This window comes from Chionomys nivalis, chromosome 1, assembly GCF_950005125.1.
Source record: "Chionomys nivalis chromosome 1, mChiNiv1.1, whole genome shotgun sequence".
In the NCBI taxonomy this organism is placed as follows: domain Eukaryota; kingdom Metazoa; phylum Chordata; class Mammalia; order Rodentia; family Cricetidae; genus Chionomys; species Chionomys nivalis.
The window spans coordinates 28,119,105-28,141,878 of record NC_080086.1 but is presented as its reverse complement, the minus strand read 5'-3'; the positions used below and the strand labels follow the sequence as shown (position 1 = coordinate 28,141,878).

The 22,774-nt window shown below is 46.0% G+C and overlaps 1 protein-coding gene across 4 annotated transcripts; it reads right to left on the bottom strand.

Moving 5' to 3' along the window:
- Positions 1–45: 45 nt before the first annotated feature.
- Phc1 (polyhomeotic homolog 1) lies at positions 46–21,983 on the bottom strand. 4 transcript variants are annotated; one of them, XM_057771826.1, is made up of 15 exons: positions 21,608–21,983; positions 19,101–19,258; positions 17,338–17,448; positions 16,511–16,591; positions 15,759–15,908; positions 14,988–15,143; positions 8,950–9,442; positions 6,094–6,854; positions 5,385–5,532; positions 4,909–5,120; positions 4,028–4,142; positions 3,196–3,304; positions 2,873–3,023; positions 1,854–2,085; positions 46–994 (listed from the first exon to the last, which is right to left on the bottom strand). In XM_057771826.1, exons 1-15 carry the CDS (start codon positions 21,642–21,644, stop codon positions 840–842), a joined length of 3,069 nt encoding a protein of 1,022 aa, XP_057627809.1. In that variant the 5' UTR covers positions 21,645–21,983; the 3' UTR covers positions 46–839. The 4 variants fall into 4 exon arrangements, with proteins under 4 accessions (XP_057627809.1, XP_057627829.1, XP_057627819.1 ...); XM_057771846.1 differs by having other exon boundaries at positions 21,704–21,983; XM_057771836.1 differs by lacking the exon at positions 21,608–21,983 and adding an exon at positions 20,617–21,239.
- Positions 21,984–22,774: the final 791 nt, after the last annotated feature.

The following is a 22,774-nucleotide window of genomic DNA, read 5'->3' as shown; positions in this document are numbered from 1 at the left end:
AGAATAAACAATGGAATGAAGTAACAATGGAGACCAATTTTCAGCCTTTTACTGAGGAAGAAAAAAATATTTAATATTTTGTATAAGGAATAGTGCCTAAGGCAGGTGCTTACAATCCTGACCTTAGCCCCACACACTCCTGTTTTGTAAAGCTATAGGAAAGAGCAGAGGTGGAATAGAAAAAGGGCTGAAGATGGTAACAAATGAGAAGGGAGCGGGGATGCAGAAAGAATGACGACAGCCACACATGTCAGTCGAATACCTTTAGTCCCTGCAGCAAATCAGATGCCAACCAAGTGTCTACACTGGCTGGTGACCCTGCCATGGATGCAGGAGGAAATAGTACTAAGGGAGAAAATGATAACAGAAACTGAGCTACAGTCACAATGAGACAGTTGAGAGGAGAGTACCAGGTTTTGCTACTTGTGTTACACAAGCTAGGAAAACTGCCCTCTCCCAGTGGGGAGGCAAACCTACACCTCACCCATTTCCATGCCTTACCATTCAAGACATTCTTCCTCTTGAGAAGTGAGACCCTGGCTAGTCACTCCTCTCCAGGATAAGGTTGAGCAGTCCTAGTCTCTAGTCTTGAAAACTGGATTAGGGTAGGTGTGAATAGTGAGAATGGGTTGTGTGTGTTTTAAGGTGAAATCCAGAGAAAAATGGCAAAGCTGCCACTATGTAGCACCAGCAACCAATGCTTGCACTTCTGTCTCCATACCCCATCTGGGGTCACATAAGAGGAACAGCTCGCTCTTCCCTGCAAAGTCTGCTGGCCCCCGGTTATAGCCTGAATGCTTGGGACATTTGCTTTAGGCTGATTTGTGCAGAGGGCCACATTAGGTCTCCTTGAGGACATTGATCTTGGCACAGATTTTGAGGGCAGGACCTAATTTGATGTTCATGGCACTCATAAGATGTTCTTCTTTAAGTAATAAAAGGGCCTGTCCATCAATCTCCTGGGAACGAAACTCTTCTGCGATCTCCTGACAGCCTAAAAGGAAAAGATGGGAACACATGAGAAACTGCATGGTAGCATCAGAAGAAGGAAAGAAACTAAAGATAAACAGGCCTGGTGATGGCTAATCCCAAAGTACCAGGGATTCAGTAACAGAAAGATCTGAGGCAAGCTTTGAAAGCAGGTGAAATTAGAGCTGCTGACGACTCCATATAGCTTCAAAAAAGCAACAAGTTGTTCACAAATAATTTCCTAACCCCTTTAGAGATAAAGAAAAACTAGACACTAGCTCAGTGGTGGTGGTGTACGCCTTTAATCCCAGCACTGGGGAGACAAAGACAGGTGTGTCTCTGAGTTTGAGGCCAGTCTGATCTACAAGCAAGTTACAGAACAGTGAGGGCTACACAGAGAAAGCTTATCTTTAAAAAAACAGAAAAAAATAAAAAAGCTACACACATGGTTTCTTAACAATGGCAAAAAGATTAACAGCTTTTGCAACATTATCCTTTAAGGACCTATAATTCAGACAGATGACCAAAGACAGCAATGATGTTTAATGGAGGCAAACAAAGGCCTTTTCTCATGTACTCCCCTGAAAAAGTCATGTATGCTCACTCACATCCAACAAAGAGGTTTTTATCCAAAAAAAAAAAAACACCCAAGCGAGAAATAGTTAATTCAAAAGTTAAAAAAAAATATATAGACACTATAGTTAATGGCATTGGCCCAGAAGAGAATTAGTGAAGTACACTGTAGGCAAACAGCCAGACTATCTAGCAAAGAGCCTCTGCTGTAGGACAAACACGAGGCCAGCTGCTGACAGGTCCATCAGGTGCCCTTGCAGGATGATGTAGGAGAACTGTGGGCCTAGTTCTGCTCAAGAGGCTCCCGGTACCTTGCAGAGAAGCGATGAACTCGTAGACCTCCTCTACACTCCATCGGCTGGGATTGCTGGACAGGAACACGGGGTTGATGCCATGTAACTCTGGTGTGGGTGGAGCTGTAATGGTGTTTCCTAGGTCACGTTCTCCATGTCCAGGTCTTACTGACAGTGGACCAGGAGATGTTGGGGAGAGTGCTTCATCATAACTGGAATTATCCGAGCCCCGGCTAGAGTCCTCTTGACCCTTTATAAGAGATAGCAAAACGTGCAGCCAGGTAAGGACAGCATTATTGAGTTCCTTCCCTTCCCGTTACCCTGCACTAGACAGAACTGTGTCTTAACAGGTGAACTAAAGCTGTACTTCATTTGCAGACGCATCATTCAAATATATCATTTCTTTAATGATGGAGGAAGGTCATTGGTTAAAAAATAAACTGCTTGTCCCTCATAGGTTAGAACATAGGTGGGTGGAGTAAACAGAACAGAATGCTGGGAGGAAGAGGAAGTGAGCTCAGACTCGATAGCTCTGCTCTCTGGGGCAGATGCGATGAAGCTCTGACCCAGGATGGACGTAGGCTAGAATCTTCCCGGTAAGCGCACCTTGGGGTGCTACACACATTATTAGAAATGGGCTAGTCCAGATGCGAGAGTTAGCCGAGAAGAGGCTAGATATAATGGGCCAAGCAGTGTTTAAAAGAATACAGTTTGTGTGTTGTTATTTCGGGGCATAAGCTAGCCAGGCGACCAGGAGCTGGAGTGGCAAGAACACAGCCCGCAGCTCCTACTACACTTTAACCAAATTTGTTTCCGAATTATCTCAAGTACAGTGAAGGATTCATTTCATGGATGTATGAACTTGCAGTCAGATGAAAGGAGATGGGACAGTCTCTTACAATATGGATCAATACATCAATACAGTCAGTGTTGAACTAGAGTTCTGTATCCAGTGCTTTTACCTAAATTAAACAAAGGAACGGGGGTGGGGGTGGGGCACATTTTACACACTAGCTGGCTCTGTGACAGCAGCTCACCCGATGGCGCTTGCCCTGGATCTTGGCACGAGCAATGTCAGAAGAGCTGCGGCGGGGTCCACGTCTCCGAACACGGGCATAGCTGGCTTCTTGAAACTCTTTCATTTTTTTCCTCTTCAAGCGAAACTGGTGGCTACAGCTCACATTGTACCTACAGGTCAGGGTACATATAAGACATCACGGTGCTATGGAAACAACACACTGCCCTTTCATAAATATGAACTGGTATTTAAGAGTTGACTTGGGGAACAGACTGAAAGCAGAAGGAAGGGACAGAACATCCGATGGGAAAGCCAATGAGGGTCAGCTGGTGCCCAGCCTACCTCTTTGCACACGTCATGGAGCAAAATCTCTTAGAGCCACGGAACTGCTCTGCCGGGGCGTACTTCCCACAGTACTCGCACTTTAGGAGATTTGCTTTCTTATCTAACTCTGAAAAACAAGGCATTCATGAGTTACTGTAGTCTCTAGTGGCCACAATCATTAGACTTGGAGCTGGATACTAATTTTCCTCAGGTTTTCTGCAAAGACCTACACAACCTAACTGAGAATCCCTAAAACCAAACACCCGAAAGGCTTGTCCCTCAATGTACTCGTAAGAATACAGGCCTATAATCTCAGCACACAGAAAACAGGCAGGAAGGTGAATGTCAGCCTGGGCTACATCTACAGCAAGTCAGAGACCTACCTAGGTGCAGGGCAAGACTCTGGAGAGACGGAGATCTTCAAGTCTAAGATTGTTTCCATGTTAGCTATCTTACTCATTGTATTCTAGTTCAACTCAGATTTCAGATAGGATTCTGTTCTGAATATGGAGGAGGAACTGACCAATATAGAGAAAGACACAACACCCCTTTTCCACAAAGATTTATAAAAGCATAGGCAAAATCTTTTTCAGTGCTTTCTGTATGGCTTCACGCACGTCTGTGTGAGACAGACTTTATCTACTTAATTTACTTTATTAAATACGCAAGGACTGGGGAGGTGTGACCCAAGTCTGCAATCCCCAGACTCAGGAGGGTCTGAAGTTAAAGGTCAGCCTGGGCTACCTGGTGATAGGATGTCGCTCATTAGTAGAACTCATGCATAGTATGTGCTAGAAATGGGTTCAGTCCCAATCCCCATCGACCATCTCCATGAGCACTCAATACGTACCTACAGAAGGGCTGTCTCCTCCCAAAGGGCCACTTGACTGACTCTCACTCAGCCCTGTTGGAAGGCCAGCCTGCAGGGGCTTCTCAGACTCCTTCAGTAACTGAGAACATCCCACCTGTCCCAGATAAAGACCAGTTAAGGTAGCCTAGTTCCTTCTTGCCATTCTACAGCCTTCCATGACATTTCCCATGTCCCTGCCTGGATGAGTTCTGAGGTGAAAGCCAAATCTGGCTCACAGGGGATCTTTTTCTTAAGATATTTCTTGGGGGAAGGGGGGTTGAGGCAGAGTCTTACTATATAGCCCTGGCTTTCCTAGAAGTTGCTAGTAGACCAGGCTGACCTTGAACTCAAGAGATCTGCCTGCTCTTCTGCCACCTAAGGACTCAAAAGTGTGAGCCACCACACCCAGCCAGGGGTGTGTATGTGTGTGAGCGTGTACACACCAGGAACCAAAACCGGACACTTTAGAGCTGGAATTAGTATAAGGGGTGTCAGTTTTGTGGCATGAGTGCTGGGAATGCAGCTCGGGTCCTCTGCAGCACACACCACTAACTGCTGAGGGATCTCCTCTCCAGTCCCGGGATCTTTCCATAGGGCAAACAAGGGTCTCTGACTGGCTTTTTCCATCTAAGCCGCCTAGTGTATTTTACTAAACACTAAAGCTTTAAGAGCGACCTTCCTGTCTTCTGTGCCCAGCACTTCCACTTTCTGGTCCCAAAATTCCCCTGCATTCCTTCCCTCTTCTGTAAAGAAGTTAGCAGCATAATGAAGCACTAGTGACTAAATAGTTCTGCACTTGCTGTTTTGGAGGAATCTGAATATAAGTTGATAAATAAGGTGATCTCTCCCCTCCCAGTCCTCCTCTCAGGCCCTGCCCTCACCGGGAAAGGCTCTGCTCCCTCCTGGATCACAAAGCCTTCAATGATGTGTGTAAGAATCTGTGGCTTCACAATGGCCTGTGGGGGTTTTGAGTCACCCATCTGTCTGGACACCAAGGCCAGAGTAGGAGGTGGTGCCGATGGGGGAGGGGCCAAGGCTACTAAGTCACTGCTTGGAGGATTAGCACTCAAACTGGCCACTGCTTCAGCTTTCTCTGGAAAAAAAAAAAAAGCAAAAACCACAGAGACATTAAGGAACAGCTGTGATATGCCACACTAACTCCCCACCACTGAGGCAGCCTGACCCCTCCACAACATGCTCATCTTTGCTCATTCACCACGGAGCCCATGTGTCTCTATCTATTGACTGCTCACCAAGTTCAGGCCCGTTTTCTACTGAACTAGGTTTCTCCTTTAGTTCACTGAGAACATTTCTCTGTTCTCTTGCACCAACGAAGTTTTAGAAGTTGCTTACTCACCTCCAACACTGTTCTTCTCCTCCATTACCTTTGGGCTCTCTGATGCTGGTGAGGCCTTTGCAGGAAGCAGAGAGCCCAATGTGGAGCCATCATCTCTCTCCTCCTCAGACTCAGCTTTGCGTTTCACAGCCAGTGTCTGGGGCTTACCCTATAAGATGGACAAACAAGAGAGTAGCTAAGATCTAGGCGTGAACGGAAAACTGTAATTGTATACTTCTGGAGAATATTCTTAGTTCCAGATGCTCAAATGTGTTTACTTCCTTTGATACACTAAACCTCTTGGTCATCCCCAATTAGTGTAACTTCTGCACCAGGACAAGAAAAACAACGCTGTCCTGACTTGGGATTGAAAGACTCATTGTAGACCAACTAAGAACTGTTGGCTTTACGAAGATGGACTTGGTCAAGGCGCCCTTGATCTAATTAATATACATATAAAACCCTAAGATTTTAGTAATAAATTTAGGAATGTGAAGTTTAGATATTACATACACACATACACACACATATGTTTATGCAAACATATTTAACATATATATATACATATATATATGTGTGTATATATCTCACTTTTAAAAAAGAGCACATACATGCCACCATTCGCCTTCTCAACTCTTCATTCACCATCAAGTTTTATTTCCACTCGGTCCCAAGCCCACATGGATGTAGATAGGCAGTAATATCTTCAAAATGATCAAGCATCACTCACCGGCAGGTGCACAGACTGCATGTAGAAAGCAGCAGGGACTTGGGCCACGACAGGGGAGGAGGCTGTAGGCCCACCCTTTACCACATGTGCTGTTCCCTGCACAGGAGCAAGGGTCATTCCGGGGGCCAAGGTGGGAGCACACTCCTGAAGAGCACCAGAAGCCTGTGATGAAGGTGGCGAGGAGGCCAGATGGGCCTGGCCAGGCTGGACTGCCCCTGGCATTCCCCGGGAAGTAGGTACAGCAGCTGCCAGCTGTGCTAATCCCAAAGCCTGTGCCTGGGCTGTACCTGGCTGCCGAGTACCAACAACCTGCACAGGGATATGTGGTGGTGGTTGCTGGGTAGCTGACATCTTAGCAGCTCCTAGTTGAGGAGGTTTGATAGGTGCTACAGGTGGTTTGGACTGAATGGGGATGGGTGGTTTGGGGGTTGGGTCAGGTGGAAGAGATAGGGGTGAAGATTGAAGCATGGGTTGGACCACCAGGGTCTGAGCTTGCTGTTGGGACTGGGAAGGTGGGACCTGCTGAGTAGGTGGAACCTGGGGTGGCTGAGGGGCAGTGAGGGTTGTTGCTTGCTGTTGCTGCTGCTGTTGCTGCGCCAGCTGGAGGTGTGTAGCTGTGTGCAGCAGCTGGGACTGGCGGTGCGGGAACTGTTGCTGGTGGTGGATGGCGATCTGCTGCTGGATCACTACTTGCTTCTGCTGGAGGTGGATCTGCTGCTGCTGCTGAATCAGTGAGTGGGGCTGGATCTGTGTGTACGTGGCTAGTGTGACACAAGCCAGAGCAGAGCAAAGACAAGAGCAGGAAACAATAACCCTTCTAAATCAAAAGCAAAGCCATCTGTCTAAGACGGACCAATGCTGGAATCAATGAAAGCAGATCTCATCATCAGGGAATCAGGCAGTGAAAGGAGATCTGGCCTCCCTTGAACTTGAGCATCATGTCATTTGCACTTTCTACTGAGTTAGACAGGACTGACTACCTCCAGGATAGAGAGCTCAAGGGCACAGCCTGGACGCTCAAGTACTCAGGAGACTCAGGCAAGTCCAAGGCCTGCCTGAGCAAATTAGTGAGCGGTTTCTGAAAACACAAGTCAAAAAGAAAGACAGGACTAGTGTGGTAGAAACTTGCCTTGGATACTTACGGTCTGGACTCGACCTCAAATAACATACGCACACAAACACACACAGAAAAAAGGGAAGAGGAATGGAGGGAGGAACGGAGGGAGGGAGAGAGGGAGGGAGGGAGGAAGGGAGGAAGAGGTGAGAGGAGGGAGGGAGGAAGGGAGGGAGGAAGAGGTGAGAGGAGGGAGGAAGGAAGGGAGGAAGAGGTGAGAGGAGGGAGGGAGGAAGGGAGGAAGAGGTGAGAGGAGGGAGGGAGGAAGGAAGAGGTGAGAGGAGGGAGGGAGGAAGGAAGGGAGGAAGAGGTGAGAGGAGGGAGGGAGGAAGGAAGGGAGGAAGAGGTGAGAGGAGGGAGGGAGGAAGGAAGGGAGGAAGAGGTGAGAGGAGGGAGGGAGGAAAGGAGGAAGAGGTGAAAGGAGGGAGGGAGGGAGGGAAGAAGAAGTGAGAGGAGGGAGGGAGGGAGGAAGGGAGGGAGGGAGGAAGAGGTGAGAGGAGGGAGGGCCCTTAAGTCAAGAATCATCTTCTGTGAGTTCTCCTTTGCTATAACCACCCTATCCTTTCACTTAGCAAAGAATGGTTGACCCTCCTCCATTACCTCAAGGCTGAATCCATGTTTTACTCATTCTGACATCCCTAGACCTCATTCCATTTTTTGATCATAAGAAGTATTTAATAGTCACAGAAAGAATAAATACCCTGAGGTTAAGGTATTCTCTACAAGAGCCTCCATTTTTAAAGTCACCATCTACAAAGTTATAAGAAAGCAGACACAGGTTCTGATTACTGTTTCCTCCGCTGCAAACTGGAGCTGAGAGTCCTGCCCTGCATATCATTAGACTGCCCAAAACATACAAGGCATGTGATCTGAAAGCCCTTTGGGGACAGAAAGGCTAAGGTATATCTAATATTGGTAATTTTTGTGATGAAATTATCCAAATATATCACTGATAAAGGTGGTAGAAACAAAGAAAACAAAAGCTAACATGACCAAGTATAATAGACATTGGCTCTGTTTGACCCAGTTTGAAAGCAAGTACAAACTAGGATTGTTGTTATTACTAATTCCCGTTTGTCCTTACCATTGATAGAAATAATCACAAGTCAACTACACACCGTAAGCCACAGCTCCTCTTGCTGATCTTACATACCCTGTGGTATTGACACTATGATTGCTTGAACTGCCCACTAAAAAGAGGAGAGAACTCATACTTTATACTACACTGTAAGTGACATGAGAACAGGGACTCCGCCTTTCAAAGACGTATCTCCAGCACATTTGTCGACTCCACTAGAATTCAGTGGAATGAAGAGAATAACCTGAAAAACTCAGGACCCCTATGAACGTAGACAGAGGGCAGCTGGGTGGTGGTGGCGCACACCTTTAATCCCAGCACTCGGGAGGCACTCGGGAGGCAGAGGCAGGCAGATCTCTGTGAGTTCAAGGCCAGCCTCGTCTACAAGTGCTAGTTCCAGAACAGGCTCCAAAGCTACAGAGAAACCCTGTCTTGAAAAAACCGTAACATTTAAAAATATGAGCGGAAAGTAGACAGAGGCTTTATAAGTAGCTTGCTGTGGAGGAAACTGGTTAGATCTTCATCTGTTATTATCCTGTCACTGAGCTAGCATGTTCAAGACCAGTGAGATTCTCCTCCTTCTGTCATTCCAAGGCCAAGAGTCTAAAAAGGAAGTGTGTGGAGAGGGTGGAGTTGGAGGTGGGTGTAAAAGGTGACACCTTACCTGAACTAATGAGCGTCTGGCTGGGGGCAGGTGTGGCCGTCCGGGTCAGGTTCATGCCCACACTCTGCTGGCCACTCCCTTCTGCTTCTGCCTTCTTGGCTGCTGCACTTTCTGCCTCCGTTTGGCTGCCCTGGCTCACAGTCACTGTCTGAGCTGGAGGTAAGGGCTGCACCACTCCTGTGCCCTTCCTGGGACAGCTTCCGCCACCCAATCCTGAAGAAGACAACTGACCCAAGCCCCCAGGGGGCTGGCCACCTCCACCTGGACCCATGGAGCCTGGGAGGCTATTCGCGCTGCTTCCACCAGCTTGGCTAAGGTTGAGTGACTGGCCTGAGGCCCCAGAAGAAGCCTGTGCCACAGCTAGAGCCTGGCTAGAAGCCTGGGAGAGGCCAGAAACAGGAGAAGCTCCAGGAGGGATGGCCTTCTGAGTGGAGCCTGGCATTTGGGGTCCTTGAGCTGAGGCCTGCTGGTTCCTCACTGCCAAGTTCTGCACCTGGAAGATATAATGAATGGGTGTGTGCAGACTGACTCACAAGCTGAACACTGGTTATACTGCTATACTCCAGAGCCCACCTGACTTCTCCACCAACATACAGAAGTCCTTCCAGTCTCCAAAGAGCTTTGTACACACATCTGAATTTTCAATGTAATTCACTACCAAGCCTATCATCAAATTTCAACATTTATTCATTCAAAATATATCTCTGACTTTTTCTTCATATTCGTTTAGCATCTACCAAACACCTACACTACACTTCAGGTACTGCCGTGGACAAAGTTACATGCTCCTGCTGCATGGCTTCTGTTAGATGAGAAAAGTCAGCAAATATAACAGCAATATATACACAAACATAAACCAAGTTTTCAGGACAGGAATGGCAGACCTACGATTCCTAAACAGAGGAGAGACAGTGGAGAGAGGGACCTAAAGGCATATCTAAAAGCATCTGCAAGACCACAGAACTAAAAACTAAGATGTTTTAAAATAAACATTTCATCATATTGAGTTACAGGGAGCAGAAAAATAAACAAAAAGGTAGTGGGGCTACAATGGGTTACTAGGGTCTCGAGTGTTAAACAGTCTAAGTTGTAACCTACAAATAGCAAATTTAATCTGTCTTGTTCACTGTTAACAGTTGAGAATATAGCAGTTGGGTATGAACAGAAAGGGAGAGAAAAATAGCTGCCTAGTTGATTTATTAATCAAACTACTATCATAATTAGTCTTAATAATAATCAGAATAACATGATAAAATCTATAGCTGAAGCCATTTCTTTGTAAATATTTTGAGAAAGAAATTGCCATCATACCCTAATGATAACTATTCACTATTCACACGTTTATACACACACCCACCCAAACACACACAGAGAGGAAACACCAGGAATTCCACAGGAGGAACTGCCAGGCAGCAGTATGGAACACCACACAGAGTAACAAAAGCTGGGTAACAACCCAAACGGCCATCCACATAAGAAGGATACTATATTTAGACAATAGAATATTATATAAATATTAAAATGATAAATGACTATAAGACAAATGTATCTTGATAATACACTGTGAAGAAAACATTCTCAGGCAGGGTGCAGAGGCATGCTGCTATTATCCATGCTGTTGAGGTTGAGGTAAAAGGAAAACAAGACCAGTATTTGAGGCTGGTCTAGCCAACATAGCAAGATCTGTCTCAAAACACACACAAAACTACATTCCCAAAAAGATTACATAAAGCTAAGTTTCTTTAAATACAAACAAAACATGTCATATACAAAATACATAACAATATTTGTATTATATGTTGCTATTTATATGTATTATATATCATGTTATATACTGTATACATATAAAAAGATGTATCTAGAATCTGCTTCAAATTAATCCATGGTCAGAGGGTAAGAGCCTAAACAGAATGGCCACATATTGGCAATTGCTGAAATTCAATGGTAAATACACAGATCCAATTTTGTGCATATATTTGTTTCCCATGAAAACTAATTTTCAAAGTAAATTTTAGAAGTATGTAAAGAGGCAGTGAAGCTATATTAAAGGGACCAAAGGAAGGATGATCCTAGAAACCAGCACATACACTCGATGCTATGGGGAAGGGCAGGCCTGGACACAGAGAGAAACTGTTCCATACATGATGGTTTGAAGCACTGGGGTATTCAACCCAGGGCACCTTTCACACACAAGGCAAGCACTCCACCCCTGAGCTACGTGCCCAGCCTGCTTGCTAGTTCTATTAAAAGCAACTGAGTAAGAGGCTAGAGAGATGGCTCAGGGGACTGAGGGTACTTACTGATCTTGCAGAGGACCCAAATTCTATCCCCAGAACCCATATGGTGGCTCACACCCTCCTCTAACTCTAGTTCTGAGAGATCCAATAGACTTTTCAGACCCCTGCACACACATGCTACATATAAAATCACGTAAGCATACACATATGTATGAAAATAAATCAGTGAATTCTTCAAAAGTAAGCCATGGAAGAGCCAATGATAATGATGTGTAAACCACATCACTAGAACTGATCAGGACGACCACCTAGAAACCCAGCAGAGGACAGCCGGGTGAAGGTAAGAACTTGAATCCAGAACATTGGGAGAGCAGACCAGCTTTGCAGAGGTAACTCTCATCGTGAGTGAGGACTGACTGATCACACAGCTTCCCTTCAGCAAATGGCCAGTCCACATTTTCCTACTCTCCCTATACCTCAGAAGCTCCTTCTCTTTTCTCCTCTCTCTACCTCTGTGGCCTCCACCATCTCTGCATTCCCAGCATGTGGCTCCATCACTCCCCTTTGTCTCACTACTCTTCCTCTAACAATGGGCAGTCCTGCTCTAGACCCTACCCCTCCTGCTTTCTAGAAAGCTGATCATATCAACTCTTATTCTGCCCGTGTGAGCTGCCTGTGCCCCTCTCCCTGCCTGTCCCCGCTTTCCCAGTCTATTTCCCTCCCCCAGCTTCATCCTGCTTTCTGTCCTCATTCACACTCTCCAGCAAACAGTCCTTCAAGTTCCATCCCTCCGACTCCTCTGAAGTAGCTGTCCCTCTAGATTAACAAACCATCCTTGTTTTTCTCCTTTACACTGAAAAGAAATGAGTGGTGCCCCCACATCCACACCCACCACAGTCTTGCACCGTCCTGTTCCACTGTCTTCATGGTACCCATAGCTTCTCTCTGTTGTTCTTTCCTGCTTCCCTGTCAGCCCATCACCTTCAAATTTCCTAAGGGCTCACCCCAACTCTCAGAGTTCTTCTAGACATTCTTCTCAACAGATCATATGCTCTCCATAAACAATTTTAAACATTCCTTATCTTCAATAGATGTATCATCTATGTCTGCCATACCATTTTCACATGTTTAGCTCTAAGCTAGCTTTCCCAAATTCAAGAAGCATGCAGAGCCGCTGTCTCGGTATCTCATACATGTCTCAAAAGCATCTTTAATTTGGCATGTACAAAAAACTGAACTTTAAGCTGGGCATGATGGCACACGCCTCTAATCCCAGTATTCACGAGGCAGGGGCAGGTGGATCTCTATGAGTTCGAGGCCAGCCTGGTCTACAAAGCAAGTTCCAGGACAGCTAGGTCTACAGAGAGAAACCATGTCTCAGAAAAATAAATAAATAAACAAATAAACAACTTCAGCCTAACCCATTTCTCCAGTCTTTACCTCAGACACAGCACCAACAGCTCTACAGTTTCAGATCCTTCAGGCCCTCCAAACTGAATCGCTCACCTTCAATAAGTCTTGTTACTCAAATCCTCGCATTCTATCCATCTTCACTGCCACGTACCCCAACACCATCTTTCTCCTACCTTACTCTTTTCTCTATTAACACATTCAACAGCCTTTACAGTCTTTACACTAAAGAAAAAAAGACACACTCCCTGTCACTTTCACGCTTTGAAGTCCTTCTCTAGCTTCCCATCACCCTTGTATAAGGACTGAAGTCCTAACCACAGACCCAAAAACCATGTGAGATGAGATTTCTCCCAATGGTCCAGTCCTCCCAGAAAATCGGCCATCCTATAATCATCAAGCAAACCAACTCTTCTTCCCTCAGGATCTTTAGACATCATGTTCTCCAGGCACTCAGCATTTCCTTACATCCATACCTGGCTAATGTCTATAGAGCCCGTGTTAAATGTCATCTCCTTGATTTCTAGCCCATCGCAAGATTAACTAAGTGCTTTTCTTTATTCTTAGATCATCTTCTTCTTACTAATGAAGCAATTATTATACCACTCAGGTACGGTTTGCTTAATAACTAGTACTTTAAAGGTTCATAATCTCCACAAATGTAGGTATCATGACTTTCCTGAGCATCCAAGACTACAGAGTGACTGACAATAGTTAACTAATGACAATAGTTAACAACCATAAACTTTAAGCCTAGGTATGATACAAGCACTTATTATCAACTCAATTAGTCCCGACAACACGCCGCACATTGGATATACTCTATCTACTATACAGATGAAGAGACAACAGCAGAAATACATTAGAGCACTTGATCAAGATGCTACAGTTAAATGCAGAGCTGCAGCAGGACCCAGACACCATGCATGCATCCTAGCCACTATGCTCATATTCACTGTTGCTGATGTATGCATAAATGTATGCATGTGTATATGGATGGATGGATGGATGGATGGATGGATGGATGGATGGATGGATGGACGGACGGACAGATGGATGAATGGATGGATGGATGGATGGATGGATGGATGGATGGATGGATGGATGGATAATGGAAGGATGGATGATGGATAAATTAAAGAACTGCTATAAAAGCACAACCAGCTCCTCTGTGCCTTCCACTGCCAGAAGAGCCTACAAAGGTATTTTACAACTCAATGACCCCAAGAGTCTTTTAGCAGTTCCCCTCCCCAGCACCTTGACTCTCTCTGAAGTATTTTTCTTATTCTGTTTATCTGCTGTTCAATAGCCAATAATGGTCTCTGCTATTTTGAAGTCATCCACATGAAGAAAACTACAACCTCCTTTCCTTGGCTTTCAGTCTCCTTCTAAATAACGGCATCTTCTACCATTAAGCCCATCATCTCTTTGCATTGTTTTTGACAAAACTGGAGATCCATCCAACCAAATGTGCGTGAGAGGCAAAGGGTCTAGGACAGACCTACATCAGATCCCTGCTGTCGCTACTACCCACCCTTCCCACAGGGGTCTCCTGTGCATAAATGAACTGTGCCCTCACATTTGCTCTTCTTTGTCAATTTTCTCCTCACTCCAAATCAAATCTGCCTATCTTCAACACTCCACTCAGGTACCCTGCAAAGTAACAGCCAGTTCTTGAAGCTCAGGTGTCACTTAGGGTCAGCTGCGTTTCGTATGACACTACTATCCCCCCAGCTCTTTGAAGAGTTGACTCCTCTCTTTTTAATCCCCTAAAGCTCTAAACACATATCCAAACACAAGGTATTTATCTACTTTCTGCTAGATTTGAAGAATGAGATAAACATTATAAGGCCCTAATTTACATCTCATCCATATGCTAAAAATTAAAATATATGTGTTTTGGGGAAAAGTCACAAAAAGCGAATGGAAGAAAGACTACTGAGAACATGGACAGGGACAGGAGACTGAGAGCTGAGAACTACAGTAAGTCAAGAACAGAAGGAACCAAACATCCTACCAGCAACTCAGCCGGGGTGAGTTCACACCTAACTCTACAGAACTCCTCCAACATCCCAAACTTCTGGTGACATTTCTATGAGGGACTTAAGACTCAATAAAAATAACTTACAGAAGACAAAAGGGTGCCCAGAAAAATCAACTTGTATTTTAAGACTTCCAGATCCAAAGGGATCTTTTTAGGCAGTTCTACTTCCTTCTTTAGCTCAAATCAACTCACAAGTTTTAAGGGATTTATAGGAGCTGAGGAAAAAGAAGCCAAAACACAGAAAATAAGAACTATAAAATTCAATAAAGGGGCAGAGTATGGGGCCTGGTCTATGGTCATCCCCTTCATGCTCCCGGGCTTCTCCACAGTAAGTGGTTGCCACTGACCTGATCTGCATCTGCATGAACTCCCGGAGACTGAGCGGGCGGCACCTCCTGCTGGACTGCAGCCACTGCCCCATTGGGCATCAGGATGAGTTGGGAGGCTAGAGGCACATTCCGGCCCAAGGTCCGGTTAACCTGCAATAGGTTCCCCAGCTGTGGCTGGCAAGGGGAGGAGGTAGGAGAGGAAAAAGAAGAAAAGAGAAGACAGAGAAATGGAAGGAAAGGACCACAAGACAAAATAAACAGCAGATATTAAACAAGTGAGCCTGCCCCTTTCCACACCAACCCAAGAACCTCTCATTCTCCAAACGTGACGACTCATCCAGAAGAAAGCCTAGAATGTACAGAGGACTACGGAATGATAAGGAAGACACTTAAGACAACAAGGATGTCAGACACATAGGTCTATACAGAAACAGGTAAGCCGAGAGATACTCAGAATTTGTGTATCCAGGTCTCACATTTAAAGGCTAGACTACATCTATCACTGATTTATCAAATGCCAAGGCCACATCTTCCAACAGACGATCTCAATGTTATCTAAAAGCGTTTTTTCTAGCTTACATAAGACACGGGGAGTAGGTCAACTTGTCTTAAAACATGTGGATGACGAGAATCAAACAGCTTTCAGGCCAAGGGTATCTATCGCCCAGGGGCAGAGCACTTGCCCCCAACACCACAAAAGTAAATACATAAAATACTTCCATTCTTTGCCAGGGAAGACAAATTATGAACTATGCCCCCAGGACAACGATGGCTATGGCTATGGCTTACCCGCAGATACATCTGGGCCTGGGACTGGTTGAGGGGTGGGGAGGTAGTGTTCCCCAGTAACACAGACTGGGTCAAGGTGGTAGCACTGGGAGAGCTCACACTCTGGGATCGGCTGATGAGCTGGGCAGCTGATGTGGTCGCCAGATTGATCTGTGCAGTACATAAGGAACCAGGACTGAGGATTTGTAGAGAAATCAAAGGAAATATACACAACGACAACTTCAGAGGGGCACAACCAAGAACAGGATGTCACCCCAGGAAATCAAGGGAAATAAACAATAACTTCCTACCCAAAACTGTCATCCTAGACACTCTGGAGTATTACGAAAGCAAAAAGACAAACAACAAAAAAGAAAGCAATCCCACAACCACTAATGCCAACACTTGAGCAGGCAAAGGGCAGAAACGAACAGATTTTCTTTCTCTCTGGAAAGCAGCTTTTCATTTGTCATTTCTTCTTGCGCAAGATTTTCTCCTTCCTTCTTTAGGTTTTCCCATTTAAAGACAATGCACGCCTGCAATCCCAGCACTTGGGAGGGAGAGGCAGGAGGGGGTTGCTGTAAGTACAAGGCAGCATGGACTAGCCAGAGAAAACCTGTCTGAAAACAAAAACTACACAGACTCAAATAGGTTCCCTGTTCTTTTCTTGCCAATAAGAGCAAGAAATATCCACTGGAGACATGATAACCCGCAGCCCAGCTGCAGAGACCAGACCTGGACAGACACCGCCCTCGAGGAGAGGCAGCACTCACCGAGGCCTGGGTAGTAGCAGTCTGCTGCTGTGCGGTGCTGCTGTTCGGGGAGCTAGCCTGCCGACTGGCAGCAATTGTAGCCTGTTAAAAGGGAAGCATAACAGAAACAATGAAAAGGCTGTGTGTCTCCCTGTCTTCTGGTATTAATTCATGGTACAAAACAGAGATTTCAGGTAAGAAGAGAGGAGTTGGAGTAAGGAAAATATATCACTATCCCCGCAACCTCAAATGACCATATAAGCTGCCCGGTACCATCAGGGTAGGAGGCAACTGGTCCTCTCTCTCTCAGTCTCATCATGAGTCACCTGATATATCTAATGCAGAGCTGTCCTATACAACATCAAATATGGAATTTCCTACTATGCATATTTAAAAGTATTAAGTGGGATGATATAAATTTCAGTAACTTATTAATCAATACATACAAAATAAATATTACCATTTGCGGAGAGATATTATCATTTCAACATTAAACTAATTAGAAACTACTGAGACAGCTTACCTTCTTTTGATCAATCGAGCTCTTCTAAATCTTATAGTGTCATCTCAGTTTGAACTAGTCACATTTCAAGTACTCTATAGCTACATATGCTGGAAGCTAACATATTAGACAAAGCAGGTCTACAAGACAGCCATTCCACCACTAAAGAGTATCCCACAGTTCATACTGCAAGCCCAGAATCTAAGAACCACCCTTTCTCCTACTAGTACAAGAGGCAAAGGAAGGCTTTGGTGTAGGATGCAGTTTGCCCCAGACTGCTCCTCTCCCGTAAACCTACAGTGCCTGACCCCTTCCCTCTTGTCCCAGCCGGCTGCTGACCTCTCACCTGCTGAACGGCTGCCAGGCTGTGCAGCTGGGCATTACTGAGCTGCTGCTGGAGCATGAACTGGTGGAAATACTGAGCTGCATTGGGTTGCCGTTGCAAGGCTTGCAGAGCCTAGAAGACAGGACACAAAATAAGAGTAATCATTCCTGGTCCTATGCACATCACCGTAATTGCCAGAAAACGAGTCAGGAAGGGGATAAACCAAGGGGGATGGAGGCTGAGCCATCATCACTGTCTGACTCGTCGTGACTATGCTGTAGTCTATACAGCCATCTAGAACAGGACCGCTGATTATATGCTCTGTCCTTGCACAGCAGGAAAAGGAAACCAGTGTACATCAACTTTTACTTCCAAAAATGAGTCCTGGAAATACATATGAAGATCTAGACAAACTGCAAATAAATGGGACACTGTTGAGTATGGGAAAAGCTGGACATGGTGACAGATGCACTAAAGGATAAGGCAGGAAGGTGAGGAGTTCCAGGCCAACCGGGGTTACAGAGTGAACCGCATCTCAGATAAATAAATAAACAGACACTAATAAGAAAAGCAAAAAGCTATGTGTTGTAGGTGTCTAGCATAGATATACAGATCCTTAATTGTTTGGAGATAACAGAAAGACAGTAGTGACTTCTGAACAATTCTACCAGGCAAAACTGTCAATTAATTGATAAGTTCAAATATCTACTGTGCCACGTCAATGATTATTTATAAAAATGATAGTAATCACTTTAGTGTTAACTGGATTTTGCTATGTTCTTAATAATTACAACTGTTCTACCAAAATCTTTTAAGTAAAATGCTTCATTTCAAAACAGGGTATTTAAAGGATGGGATATATTTGTCCAAAAGTAAATGTCTTAAGAGATCCATGGTATTTCTATTAGTCAGAGTAACTTATGAGACCCAAAACTGAGAACTTGATTATCAGAGAAGGAAAGAGGGCTCAGTGGGGAAGAGCACTTGCAGCACAAGCCCAAGGACCCGAGATCAATCCCCAGAACAACTTAAAACAAAAGGCCAGATGCAGTGGTGCACATCTGCAATCCTGGCACTCTTTGTTTGCTTGCTTTTGTTTTCTTCTTGGTTTTTTTCAAGATAGGATTTCTCCGTGTAACAGCACTGTCTGTCCTGGAACTCACTCTGTAGTCCAGGCTAGCCTTGAACTCAGAGATTCACCTGCCTCTGCCTCCCAGTTTCTGGGATTAAAGGCGTGCGCCACTACCGTCCAGCTACCAACACTCTTCAAATGAAATGATAGGTGGAAACAGAACTTGCCAGAAGCTCGCGTGCCAACTGGACCTATATATACTACAGAAACAAAACCCATAAGTTGTCGTCTGACCTCCACATATCCACCACTATAAACACACATAAACATTCACACACAAAAAATAGTAAATAATAAAGGTTTTTTAAACAATGAAGAGAAATGGTTAATTAAAACCTAGTTAAATAGACTAAACCTTATTTATTCATGTGTGAACTTTATAGTACTTCATATTGAATCAATGAATCACATTTACAAAACAGGTTCTCACTAAGTTGCCAGGGTTGCCTTGAACTTGGTACATAGCTAAAAACAAAACAACCAAATTTCCTTCTGGGTTTGCTTGCTCTAATTTTGTAAATTGCTAAGATTCTGAAGTGGAAAAAAGCTCACTCTTTAGCTTCTCCAGAAAGAATCTGAGGATGGTGATCTTCCAGCATCTTGGCCCAACCCAAGCCAATACTCACAGAACTCGGCCGCAGCTGAGTCTCACCTGCACGGCTTGCCGTTCATACAGGGACATCTGCGCTATCTGGGGCCGAGAGCTGCCCCCTGAGCTGGAACTCCCATTGGTGGAGCTAGAGTTCTGCTCACTCTCAGTCTCCATGACAGTGTGCCAGGGTCCCCAAGAATGGTGCTCTGACTCAAGCCCTAGACGGGAATCAGCAAAGGATTAAAGTTATACCTCGAACCTAAAATGCCATTTCATATTATTATTATTATTATTATTACTCAAAACCACAGTCAGCCCACAAGGTATCTAAGATTCTTCCTCTGAGGTCTTAGAATTCTCAAATCTGCAACAGCATTTGACATCATGTTTCCCTCACACCATCATCTTTTCAAGCTAGTCACTGTCTCAAGAGACCTTGCATACCTACCTCCTCCTGAGCACCATTAAAGTGACCACCTACATGCCCCAGCAATTTTCAACAGTTTAAACTTGACCCATTCAAACCTTGCTGTCATTTTTACTCCATCACACCATTTATCATCCTAACAATGGACAGCATTTCCTGTGACCCCTTTAGTTGCCTCCTTTCCTTGGCCTAGACCCCTCACCTGTACTACTTTTTATTATTGTTCCTATTTTACAATAGCGGAAACGAGGATTTTCTGTGTATCAAGTCTTTACTTTGCCTCTTCCCAAAACAAAAAAAGCAAACAAAAAAATCCTGCCATTAAGGCATTGTCATCCAGCGTGGGTACTCACTATCCTCATTTCATGGAGAGCCTTGGATGCTGATGAGGCAGTCAGAGCAGACAGGTCATGGAAGGGGATAAACGCTGGGGACTACCCACATATCCCAAGTAGCTGACTGGCTACAGGCCAAGCTACTAATTAAAGCCTCGGGCCTCTCACTCCTCCTTATATAACTTGAGTGTCCCTATTAGCAAATAAGGTAACAAAGTGAGCATGTGACATACTCCTAAGTAGCATTCTGCTCAAAAAAATAAGATTCAACTTTACCAAAGTGTAGGAATTTACCCTCTAGAAGCTATATCAAAACTAGCAAAAATAAAAGAAACACTCTTCTAAAGCAGCACTAAAATGACATTATTCTTCTCCTTTTCTTTTGTTAAACTTGCACTGTACATTCTTTACTTCTGAAACACCAGACTACTAGAACGATCAGATCACCAAAGCTCTATGCAGCTCAGGAATATAAAGCTGACCACAAGTTCCGCTATGGGCTGTCTACAGTTTCATTAGGTGAGCGGATTTCTCTCAGGAATGCGTCCCAAACAAGCAAACATGTAAATAAAAGCCAAACTCTTGGCCTTGTCAATTAAAGTTGAGATTTCTCCTAATTCTTCCCCCAGCGTCCCCGCATCACATCCCTGTCCCCAGAGAACTCTACCCACTGTAGGAAGAGCCAATGTCACTCCACACATGGATACAATGGAAGGGGCACACAGAGGACATTTCATCACCAGCTTCACCTCCAATCTACCTTTCTCCCCACACCTTTTTTGCCAAAATATCAAAGCACTAAACAGATACAGACCCATGAGTCCTCAATATCAGCATGTGAAGGAAAAAAGTGGGCAAGGATTAGAGGCAGCATGGCACAGTTGTATGTAGACATTGTGGACTTAGCTCACTGGACTCACAGACATCAGACCCTGTTACTTGCAATAGAGGCTTGTATAAAAAAAATAAAGTTCATACACTCAATGACCTCTTCATTTCCCCCAGATCGTTGAACAGAAAAGGCCAATTTAAAGTCTTTCCACTGAGGAAACTGCCATCCAAAATCTCGCAGGCACACATTTTTTTAAGTCACATTGTGAGTTCCAGATTAACTATAGAAAGTGAAGATAGGAGTTTAGGAAGCAATCTGAATTAAAAATTAAAAACTGGGAGATGAGTGAAAGGCCACCCTAAAAGGTACCTCCATTTGGTGTGGATGTGGAAAGACTCAACTGAAGTAGCTGCACACCGATGGGAGGGGATTAGAAAGTAATATTGAGGTGGAAACGGTACTGGGCCTATAGGATCAAGTCCCTGAGTGTAAAACTCTGTTGCAGTAAGAATGGAGCAAGAAGCAGGGGTTGGGGATGCCTCGAAATGCCCCCCACAGGTTCTTGTTCTACACAGAACCGTGATGAAAACGCAGTTCCAACGAGAAATCAAGCACACCGGGAGAAGGGGGTGGATACAGCGCTGTGCCCGGAGCGAACGGACTCGTAAGCAGGGCAATGTGCATTCTAATAGTAAGGAGCCAAGCAGGAGGGGCACAGAAGTCAAGGAACTGGAGCCTGGGGAGCCCGGCGGAGCGCGAGAAGCAGGGAAATAACCAGACAGCATGCTCGGAGGTAAGGATCGAAGTCGGGGCAGGGAGAAATGAATGAGAAGACGAGCGGCCAGAGGCAACGAGGTGACGGACACACAGCACCGAACACAGCGGGCGCAAAGCACGGAGACCGGGACGCGCAGCACCGAAGCACCGCAGAGCGCAGCAGAGCGGGAGGCAGGAGCGCGGCTGGGGGAGGTACCTGGGCGTTGCACACGCCGAGGTGGCTGAGGAAACATCCCCGCGCCGCCGAGCCCCCGGGATGCGGCCCCTCCCCGGCCCGCGGCCGCTCGGTTACCTTCGCGCTGGGCTCCGCACCCGAGTCCTCGCGGGGGGCGTCCACCTCAGGGGCGGGGGAGGGGGGGGTCGCTCGGTCTCGGCGGCGCTCCGCCTCCTCCCCTTCCTGGAGGGGCGGGGGCCCAGGCGCGGTGGGAGGTGCCCGGCGCGGCTGCCGCTCCCCGCCCCTCCCGCCGTCCCGGTGCCGGCCGCGCCGCGGCTCCGCCAGGCCGGGGGCTCGCGCGGGCCTGTCACTTCCTGCCCCGCCGCGAGGGTGGGGGACTAGGCCGGGGGGCCGCGGGCCGGCGGGGAGGGGGCTGCGGGGAGGTGCTTCCGGGGCATCCGACCCCTCCCCCGGCCCGCCCCCTCCCCGCGCCCGCCCTCGCGAGCGTCCCTCGCTTCCTGCCGGCGCTCGTTGCCATGGCGACGCCGCTCCCGGGCCTCCGCGCTTCAGGCCGGAGTGGTTTGGGGTGGGTTTTTTTTGTGTTTTTTTTTTTTTTTTTTTTTGGTTTTTTTTTTTTTCCTCCCCTGGCTCTGGTTCTCTTTCTCCTCCTTTCTTCCCCCACTTCTTTCTCTCCGAATTCCGCTCGCCGTCGGAAAGGACGGGGCTAAGAAAGCGCTGGCCTCTAGAGGGACTCACCTCCGAGAAGAGAGGGAGATGGGAGAGGGGAGGGAAGTGACGTGAAGTGGGGGAGAAAGAAGGTATTTTCTGCAGCTTCTGGGAATAGGGGCTCAAAAGAAAGGATCAAAGGGACTGGCAGGCAGAGAGGGAGGAAGCGGGGCAAAGACCCTTGAGAAACGACGGTCTGTGAAAGGAAATGGAGCAGAGGGAAGGGAAGAGGAGGAAAGAAACTTCGAGGTTGAGGAGGTTGAGGGAACGGCGAGAGAATGCTGATTGTTTTATCCCTCGCCTCAACTCCAAGAAGGCGGGAAAGAACGCTGCCCAGAAACTGAACCCGTTAGAAGCTGCAATTCATTTAAAAGCAGGAACCTGGGGGCACTTTGCTTTGAATAACATTTAAGTCGGTGGTTTCTGGGTTGATTGTGTGCTTGTGATCTCTAAAGTCACATGCACGTGTGAAAGAATTAGAAC